Raw genomic sequence first — 10,867 nt, 5'->3', positions numbered from 1 at the left:
AAATACACAAAATAATGTTCTTTTTAGCAACATCATATGACCCCTTTAACAATAACAGTGCAAATCTAAAATGAAATAGATTTATGAAACAAAGATACATTTCTGAAATCTCTGGCATATGAAGAATACATTAAGTAACATATTAGTGGTAAATGGCTGAAACAGTAAAATAAAGAATACAAAAAAGTATCAATTAAATTAGATTATTATTTTGTGGGAAAAAGGTGAAAAATAGAAAAAGAGGGAAATGTAAAAAATGAATAATATATAAATTTAATTATGTATGCGTGGTGGGCAAAAACAAAAAATCTGCAAATTATTGTGTGATTGGAATGTTAACAGAAGATACTGCAGTTTTAACAGAAGGTAATTTAAATTGAAGTGGATTACATAAATTATAAAATAGTCGATTTCATCTCTTAATGTCGCAAAAGTAAAAAAGAAAAAAGAAGAAGAAATAAGTAACAGTTGTTGAATATGGAAGCATATAGGTAGCGAAATTCAATTTAAAATGCAATATTCAAAATGGCATTGTATTTCTGTATTTAAATTTACATTTTCCATTACCCATACGTGCAAAGTTTGGTGCAAAAGTAAAATGAAAATTTAATTTTATAATTTACATTTGCCATTTCCAACAGTAGTCTTAATATGTAAATTGCATGCACATTTGAACGCTTTATAAGTTGCGAAATGAAAATGAAAATGTATAATACAAATTGATTTGATATGTGTAACATGTTCAAGCAGAAATGGTAGCAAAATGATCCTTTAAATGCTATTTGTCCTAAATGCATTTAGACTAACAGTTAGAACACTTAGGATTGCACTTTCATCATGACGCCGAGGGATTTCAAGGGAAATTCAATTTGAAAATGCATTCCGAGCTGACCACGCCCCCCCTCCGTCACTCATTGCTTCAAGGCAGGGATTGGTGGAAGCGTGGTACGTCTGGATCGTTTGAAACATGGCAGCTCGATCTGATAAGATCGCTGAATTCACTGGCAGATGAAGGGGAGCGTGAACATTTCGCAACTTATAAAGCGTTCAAATGTGCATGCAATTTACATATTAAGACTACTGTTGGAAATGGCAAATGCAAATTATAAAATAAAATTTTCATTTTACTTTTGCACCAAACTTTGCACGTATGGGTAATGGAAAATGTAAATTTAAATACAGAAATACAATGCCATTTTGAATATTGCGCTGCCATTTTGAATATTGCATTGCCATTTTGCATATTGCATTTTAAATTGAATTTCGCTACCTATATGCTTCCATAGTTGAATGGCATTGGATATGGACGCATTCTGTGGAGCAGACCACTGAGCCCCACCTCCACATGGATCAACAGCTAACAAATTGATTGATCACGATACATTCGTCCAACCACAGTCTATGGTCCAACCGCATCGCGGCTCTCATGTCTTTTCTTTCTAACGGCTGTTCTGATTGGGTGGATCAAGTGTCAATCAAAGAGTTAGCCACGTCCCCTTTCTGGACATCAAGCTCAGAGAAAAAACTGCAACAGGGGCTAACTTAAACATAGGGGGAAAAGTGATACAAATAGTTTTTACATGATCGGTTATTTATTTGCCTTTTTTATTGTAAGTTTTAAAGAACACTTTTTTTTCTTGCGTTTCGACAACTTTCTTCTCTGTTTGGTGTGGCCGTGTGGGGATGGATGAGATGCGGCCTAGCAGCGGAGCAGCAGCGCGCCTCGGCCTCGCCTCGCTCTTTCCCCCAGGATTGCAGGCCATTTATGGGGAATGCAGGCGCCTGTATCCCGATCAGGCCAACCCGCTGCAAGTCACAGCCATTGTGAAGTACTGGTGAGACGTCTGAAGCATTCGTATTTTATGTTGTTGCTTGAAATGCAGACATAAAAACAAGTTCAGTAAAACTGGATTTTATTCAAAGGATATTTTCCACTATTTCATAACTAGTTTTTACTATTATAACAATTGAGTGGTAATCAAAGATGACAATCAAATTTATGTCAGCAGAAGCATTATTAATAGGCTAATAACAAACTTTCAAGTGTACTTTTACATCTCAATGACTCAATTTTTCCTCCCATAATCCTCTTTTCAGGTTAGGGGGTCCAGATCCTCTGGACTACATTAGTATGTACAGAAACTTTGGATGTCCTGGACAAGATATACCAGAACATTGGCACTATGTCAGCTTGGGTCTTAGTGACTTGTATGGGGACAACAGAGTTCATGAGTAAGAATGACAAATTATGAGATGAACAGTTTCATTACATGGCAGTGTTGTTACAGCAATACCCAACTAGTTTAGTTCAACTTAAATTCATATTTACATGATGTACCGTTAGTTTCAGCAGTTGAATGAATACAACTTTTAGTTTTATGTGAAGAGTTGTGTTGATGTAGGTTGGTATTGATTGCATTTAAGCTGTATTCTGCTTCTTTATAGATTCACAGGTCAAGAGGGCCCAAGTGGTTTTGGTTTTGAGCTCACATTTCGCTTGAAGAGAGAAGCAGGAGAGACGGCACCCCCTACCTGGCCAGCTGAGCTCATGCAAGGCTTGGCTCGATACGTGTTTCAATCAGGTACTGTGCCTGCACCCACTCTTAAAGGGGTCATGAACTGAGAAATCAAATTTTCCTTGATCTTTTGACATCTAACAGGTCAATGTATTATAAAAGCTTTTATTGAAACCAAGCTCAGAAAACTACTCGTTTTGGAATGTGCCACTTTATGACGTAATAGTGTCGCTAAGCACCGCCTCCGCAGAAGATCATCAACGTCTGCTTCTACATCACTGCCTCTTTAGCCCCGCCCACTGATACACGCTTTGTAGTAGGAGAGGAAATGCTAGAGAGACGTGAACACAGGATTACTCCATCAACAGAACCATACAGATGACATTACCAGATTACAACTGACACTGTGTAGTGTAAGTTGTGAAAAATAGTCTTTGAATTGCCTTCCTTGTGATCCTAACATATCTAGATCAGACGGGAGCGCAGTTGCGTCATGTTGCGAATCCTTTTCTCTTTCAGGTCAGAAGTGGCATGAATGCTTGTATGTCAGAAATAGAGCAGGACATCAGTTTACCATCTGAGATTTGTTGTGTCAGTCCGTGCCACATCCAGTGTAGAATTGCAGATTATAATGGGTTCTGCTGTCTAAAGTCTCACATCTGGTGTAAACATGGGGTAAAATTGGCAAAGAGCTCCAGATCGTGTCAGTGAAACACTGTTTGCTTTTCTTTGCTACGGATTCATTTTTAAACAAGACAGTATGATACAGGCTTAGAAAGTAAATGATGATGCAGCGCTGAGTCTAACTAGAGTGGATCCAACAGTAATGTCGCAACACAGAAGTGTGAGTATTGAGTAAACGTGCTTTTACCCCATTGCATTGTCTGTTCTAGACCATTTGATATATACTGAGTGTTTATATAAGTTTTTACCTAAATGACCCATGCTGTTTTCAGAGTGCTTCACAGCAACGTCCATCTGTTATTTTAATAAGCGAAACTGTTAGCCAATCATAGCAGTGGCCGTTTACTTGCGAGTCTTGAATGCTCCCCGCCTATAAAACAGACTGTTCTGCAGAGAGGCTCAAAAACAGTATAGAAAGTAGCTTATTACTACTAAATTATGATGGTTGTTTTTTTTTAAATGTAAAATCACACTAACATTATAAGTGAACCTCAGAGAACATTAAAATAAAATAAAATAATTAAAAAAATGCAGTTCATGACCCCTTTAAAGAGTTCACCCAAAAATGAAAATTAGCCCATAAATTACTCAAGTCATCCTAGGTGTATATGACTTTCTTCTTTTAGACCAGTGTTATCTCCCTTATCTCAACCCTGGTCCTGGGCGCCCCCCAACACTGCACATTTTGTATGTCTCCCTTATCTGACACACCTATTTCAGGTCCTGGAGTTTCTTTTAATGAGCTAACAAGTTGAATCAGGTGTGTTTAATTAGGGAGACACACAAAATGTGCAGTGCTGGGGGGCGCCCAGGACCAGGGTTAAGAAACACTGTTTTAGACGAATCCAGTCGGCGTTATATTAAAAATTGTCTTTGATCTTTAAGCTGTTTAATGGCACTCGGCGGGTGTTGCATGCATCAGTCCAAAAGCACTTAATTAAAATGCGCCGATCCATAAAAAAAAAGTGTCTCACACGGCTCCGGAGGGTGAACAAGTGCCTCCTATAGCGAATTGATGCGTTTTTGTAAGAAAAATATCCATATTCAAAACGTAATAATTACTTTAATCTAGCTTGCGCCAACTGTTGTACACTGGAAGCAGTTCCGGGCAGATGACGCATGAGGTCAGCGCTGTCCATGCGCCGGTGAGTCTCGTGAAAACCAACGTTTGTTAACAGGAGCAGAGGTTCCTTACTTTAGCACAGGAAAACCAGTCTCCTCTTGGCTTATATCGAAATCCTCCGACATTCTTCTTTACAAATCCTCATTACAAGTTACAAGTCCTTTTGTACTTCTAATAAGTGACCATTGTTTTGTTTTTATCTCTCCGCTGCGCTTCCGCGTTCGTCACTTCTGAGCGGCGCATGCACAAAGCTGAACTCATACGTCATCCGCCCGGAACTGCGTCCGTGTACAACAGTGAGCGCAAGCTACATTAAAGTGATTATTACGTTTTGAATATGGATATTTTTTTTAATTAGGGAGACACACAAAATGTGCAGTGCTGGGGGGCGCCCAGGACCAGGGTTAAGAAACACTGTTTTAGACGAATCCAGTCGGCGTTATATTAAAAATTGTCTTTGATCTTTAAGCTGTTTAATGGCACTCGGCGGGTGTTGCATGCATCAGTCCAAAAGCACTTAATTAAAATGCGCCGATCCATAAAAAAAAAGTGTCTCATACGGCTCCGGGGGGTGAACAAAGGCCTTCTGTAGCGAATCGATGCGTTTTAGTAAGAAAAATATCCATATTCAAAATATCCATATTCTTGTGCTCACTGTTGTACACTGGAAGCAGTTCCGGGAGCATGACGTATGGAGGTCAGCGCTGCACATCCTAATATCGGCCGATATATCGGCTACGGCGATGTATCAGTCGACCACTATTCATGGTCATTTCTCAGCCTGATAGTGTGACCCTTTTAATGCTTTTAATCTAGAATCCAATTCCGTGATATGAGGTGCAGCATGTGGAATCGCACATCTGAATATGTATGGACTGTATTTAGCGGAATGTGGCATTCTGCTGTATTTTAGTAGCTTTATTGATTGGAAGTGCAAACAATCCACATACAAACTTGTCGTTTTTAGTGTAAAAATAGCAGATTTGTCCCATAGGAGGTATCTATGTCTATATTCTATTGCATGTACTGTATGCAATATATCAGAGTTGTCAGACTAAAATTAAACTTAATTTCAATTTTAAATATTACTTTCTTGAAAGTATGCAGATCTCTCAGACAAATCGTTTGCTCTGCGACAGAAAACACATTCTGTAGCGGAGATCACATTTCGTGGCACAGTCCGTTTATTCATTACTGACCATAACATGATCATTATTTGCTTATCTATATCAGCCAGAATTTTAATATCCGTGCAGTTGCTAATTTTTCTGTGAATTATTCCTTAAAATTAAGAACTATTTAACAGTGTGGCCTGTTTAGATACTTACTTTTTTTTTAATTTATCCAAGCTAAACTTGTCATGTCCTTTGAATATTTTGCACCTCTGCCTCTTTTTTTGAACACATTTTACCTCTCTCAAGTAATGAATGATAATTATTCCTGGCGATTAAGGCCATCTGTTATAACGCATACTGTGATGCTTCAGGAGTGATGAGAAAAGATGGAGTATAATTAAGTCTGTGGCTGTTAAACTCAACACCTCCACCTGCTGTTAGTCCTCTGACCCCTCGCTCTCTGCACTGAGACGGACACATGTCCAGCCATGCTGATCTCCTGCTGATTAGTGCGTGTGTTGATTGCTCATTCCAAGCAGGAACGAGTGGATAAGGGCATAGAGACGGACGGCTCTAACCTGAGCGGGGTCAGTGCCAAGTGCGCCTGGGATGACTTGAGCCGACCTCCCGAGGATGAGGACGACAGCAGGAGCATTTGCATTGGGTCACAGCCACGCAGGCTGTCAGACAAAGGTGATTGGTGCTAAGGACAAGTGCAGCCCAATTTAAAATTAAGACACCAAACTCCGTATGCTTCAGAGATTTTGTATTGGCTCAAATTACTATGTCATTGTCATGAGTATTTGTATTGTTCATACAGACACTGAACAGATTAGAGAAGCCTTGAGGAAAGGACTGGAGATTAACAGCAAGTCTGTCCTGCCTCCCATCAGCAGTCAGAGGCACAGTCACGACTGGCCACAGTAAGTCCTGCCCTTTCATGACAATCAAAGCTTCAGGACTGTGTGATTATACTGGTCAAGCGGAAGTATGGTTTACCAGTGCTGTGACCTTAATTCTGGAAGTAGCAGGTTGAGGAGTTTGTTTCAAGACAACAAACTGCTTTGGTTTGCTATGCCACCTGTTCGGGACAGGATTAGTAGGGCCGATATCTGCCATTTTTCAAATATCGGCATTGGCCGATAAGTTTTTCTGTTTGGCCGATGAGTTCGAGGCGGGACTTGCAGCGCCTGAGCACACAGTGCTCACATTCTCCCTCTTGTTCGCTGTTGTCATTCAGTTCTGTCTAATATGGATATAAGTCTATCTAATAATCAGATAGAACTGTTAAACAAAGGAATTAAAGTGTATACAAAAAAGTATTATAACGATTGCTTTAATAGTATTAAAGGCAAATATTATAATACTTTCTCGTTTGCCATCAGCATTCCGCAAATACGCATTTGTATAATTTAAACTAGGGATGCACCGATATGAAAATTTTGGCCGATACCGATAACCGATAATCCTTTATTTTTGAAAGCCGATAACCGATATGTTGGCCGATAAATCTATATCCAAATTTTTATATACTTTTTGAGAGCCTGATTACAAAAAAGGTCTCATCATTAAAAACCACATCCCGAACTTGTGACGGTAGGTCCTATGGTCCGTGCGAATAGAATACGGACAGGAAGAGAGTTCAGCTTCACTGGAGATGCGCGATCGACAAACTTTCAAACTCGTGACTGATTCAAATTATGCTGCGCTTTATACATTTACCCACTGTCATATTCATGTCATTTTCACTGTGTGCTGTATGTAAAATGAGTGTTACCTTGGCTTTATTTGAAAAAATATGATTCCCAATGCACACAAACTTCCCAGAATACTGAGTGCCCTGTTGGTTACAGTGTTTACTTCCTTTTTAATTATTTTATTATATATTTATTTATTTGTGAAAAATACTTAGTCTTCTAGAGTATAAGTATGTTTATTTTACACGTTGATTTTTTAATCCATTTTCAAATTATTTCAAATTTCTTAAATATGAATTAAAATTATATCGGCCACCGGCCACACTGCTTTCCAAGATATCGGCATCGGTATCGGCTGTCAAAAAACTAGGGATGCACGATATATCGGCCACCATATCGGTATCGGCCGATAAATGCTAATTTTTTCTGTTATCGGTATCGGCCCAAAAAACCCATATCGGTCGACCACTAGACAGGATGGCATCATTATGGTTTATGGCTAGGAGACAAAAGATGTTTGGTGCCAGGTAGAGATTTTGCTATATTGTTAATTGCACTCAGGGCTGCACAATTAATCACATAAATGATTAATTATGGGTGCTGTGAAGCATGAAAAGTGATGATCAGTCCATGTAGGTCTACTGCCATTGCCCTATTTGCAGTGGTTGAGCAATGTAACATCACAGATATTTCTGTTGTGCGCATGATTGCGGAGATGGGTAAATTGGTAGGGCTGGATTGACAGTATTGATTTCTTTATTTTAATCTCTTCATTTTTAACCAATATCGATATTTGAATTTCAAGATCGATCTGTCAGTCTTTACTGTTTTCAGTAGATGTTTTGCACAAAATTGCACTAATCAATATTTGTAATGTTCATCTCCAATCCATTAACCGATCATATCTTCAGCTTTAGTACTACTAATGTCATGGAATATACATTAATATCAGAAGGTATGTTGAAAGGATCCTACTGAAATGTATCATGTTTCATGTTTCAACTGTGGAAAGACGCCAGTAAAACAGCTTGTAAACAATGTAATGTTACATTTCCCTGAGGAAAGCAGTTCAATCACAGCTTGATAGTTAGCTAATAAAATAAAATAACTATGGAGTATTACAAATTCATTATATTTGTAATGAACCTGTTGGTTCTATTTTGTTCAATGTAGGATTGAATAAGTCTGTCATGAAAATGTGTTTTATTATAGCCACTGTTTAAATGTTAATATTTCAACAATGAATTGGAGTAGAAACATAATTAAAATTATTAGAAGTTTTATATAAAAACTGCTTCTGTGTAATTTAAATGATTGTATACATTGCAATTGAGTGTTGTTTACTATATCTAAAAATAAATAGCAATTGAATTTAATATTTTGGACTTTTAATTTTAACCTTTAGTATTCTGGTAACATACCAACTGACCTGGTTCCTTATATAGTTTACAGCTTTAGTTGAGGGACTTTTTCCTTATGAAAAATTGTCTATATGCCTGTTAAAGGGGTCATGAACTGGCTTTTTAAAATTATTTTATACTGTTGTCTGAGATCCACTTATGACGTTCGTGTGGTTTTTACATTCAGAAACATCAAAATCAATAAGTAATCGTCTATGTTCTACCCTGGTTTTGAGGCCGGCTTGATAAATGCTCGGTTTTTATGGGTTAGGGTTAACTTTTTGGTTAGACACGTACACATAATCGGAACATATCAAGCGATCTCTAACAAAGCAATAGTGACACACAGTGCAAATATTTTTTACTCTCATAAGTGTACTGCGGCATTCCTGTCGGATCCAATATTGACTGCACAGCATTGCTTTTTAATCTCAGTCTCTCTGCAAATCAAGCGTCGACCTGTGTCTTGTTTACAAAGGAATCCGCGGTGAAATGAAGCGAACAAACGCTCAATGTTTTACTCACATGAGCAGAAACTTCATTAAAAATAAATTTCAACTGTGCATTCTTAATATTTGAATCCGAAGGAAGCTTATGCAGCAACTGTGTTCTTCCACAACCAGGCACTGCACAATATTTTGCGATCTTCAACACCATGTTTATTGCTCTGTCGCTCGATCTGGTTTAGTGCCACAATTTAGCGTTATTTCCCTACTATGTCATGTGTGAATCAGTGGGCGGGGCTACAGAATTAGGGTGTTGATATTCTTCTGTGGAGGCGGTGTTTAACCTATCTATTACGTCATAGGCAGGGGTGTGAAGTAACGAATTACAAATACTCACATTACAGTAATTAAGTAGTTTTTATCAGTAATTGTATGTTTGAGTAGTTTAAAAATTGTGTACTTTTACTTGAGTACATTTTAAGTGATGTATCGGTACTTTTACTCCGCTATTTTCCTCCGTTTGTGGTCGTTACATGCTTATTTTAATTTAATTTTTATCCATCAACTTGATTGGATAGAGAGTAATAGGTCTCATGACTTTCGTCAAATCAAATTGTGCATAGAAAACTTTAAGCGCCAACTGTTTATCATGGCTGCTGGAAGTGCATTCTTCAAGCATCTATTCAGTCGCATCTTCCTCTAACTTAATATGTTAAGGTAAATTTCGGATTTCTGCATACTAAATGATTTGTATATATGCTTGGCACCGTTTTGGAGAGAAATGGGCTCTCATTTCAACCCATATCATGGTGTGTGTGATGCTGAACTATGAGTTTCTAATGGTGTTTGTATTTGCACTGTTCTAAACATTAATATTTTATGTGCAACAACAGCATGCTGTCTCAGTGGCCTTACACATGATTTTAAATCTATTTTTTCAAACTGTATGATTTAAGTGGGGATGATTGTACTGAGAATAACTCCTCTTTTCTTCAACTGAATACTGTTTCCGTGCTGTTTTGATGTACAAACCCGATTCCAAAAAAGTTGGGACACTGTACAAATTGTGAATAAAAACAGGATGCAATGATGTGGAAGTTTCAAATTTCAATATTTTATTCAGAATACAACATAGATGACATATCAAAGGTTTAAACTGAGAAAATGTATAATTTTAAGGGAAAAATAAGTTGATTTTAAATTTCATGGCATAAACACATCTCAAAAAAGTTGGGACAAGGCCATGTTTACCACTGTGTGGCATCCCCTCTTCTTTTTATAACAGTCTGCAAACGTCTGGGGACTGAGGAGACAAGTTGCTTTACTCAAGTAGTTTTTTGGACAAGTACTTTTACTCTACTCACACTACATTTTTTGGAAGGTAATGGTACTTTTACTTGAGTATATTTTTTTTTCAGTACTCTTTCCACCACTGGTCATAGGTAGGCACATTCCAGCATCTGGCGATCGCTGGGCATGGTGTGAAAAAAAAGCTTTTATTTCAGTAACAAGGACGTTTTCAGTTCTGAAACTTACAGGATATTCTTTTAGGATGATGATCTCTTATATATCAAAAGCTCAAGTAAAAGTTGATTTCTCAATTCATGACCCCTTTAATATTATTATTATTATTATTGCTGAAAACTCATTAGGACTGCTTGTAGTTATTAAAGGGTTAGTTCACCCCAAAATAAAAATTAGCCCATAAATTACTCACCCTCAAGTCATCCTAGGTGTATATGACTTTCTTCTTTCAGACGAATCCATTCCCCCAGAACTGCTTCCAGTGTCCAACAGTGAGCGCAAGCTACATTAAAGTGATTATTAAGTTTTGAATATGGATATTTTTCTTACAAAAATGCATCGATTCGCTACAGAAGGCCCCC

At 37.8% G+C, this 10,867-nt stretch overlaps 1 protein-coding gene across 1 annotated transcript in view; it reads left to right on the top strand.

The window, feature by feature from the left end:
- Window positions 1–1,329: 1,329 nt before the first annotated feature.
- The window catches only part of LOC107585267 (suppressor of fused homolog), a 16,381-nt gene continuing 6,843 nt past the window's right edge, over window positions 1,330–10,867 (top strand). Inside the window, exons 1-6 of the mRNA XM_016272214.1 lie at window positions 1,330–1,835; window positions 2,098–2,232; window positions 2,446–2,582; window positions 5,463–5,501; window positions 5,949–6,131; window positions 6,259–6,361. Coding sequence (XP_016127700.1) covers window positions 1,684–1,835; window positions 2,098–2,232; window positions 2,446–2,582; window positions 5,463–5,501; window positions 5,949–6,131; window positions 6,259–6,361 — 749 coding nt within the window. The 5' untranslated portion in view covers window positions 1,330–1,683. The remainder of the gene's footprint in view (window positions 1,836–2,097; window positions 2,233–2,445; window positions 2,583–5,462; window positions 5,502–5,948; window positions 6,132–6,258; window positions 6,362–10,867) is intronic.

The sequence above is a fragment of the Sinocyclocheilus grahami genome, unplaced genomic scaffold (genome assembly GCF_001515645.1).
Source record: "Sinocyclocheilus grahami isolate Dianchi unplaced genomic scaffold, SAMN03320097.WGS_v1.1 scaffold68.1, whole genome shotgun sequence".
In the NCBI taxonomy this organism is placed as follows: Eukaryota; Metazoa; Chordata; class Actinopteri; order Cypriniformes; family Cyprinidae; genus Sinocyclocheilus; species Sinocyclocheilus grahami.
This window is presented reverse-complemented; position numbering and strand designations above follow the sequence as displayed.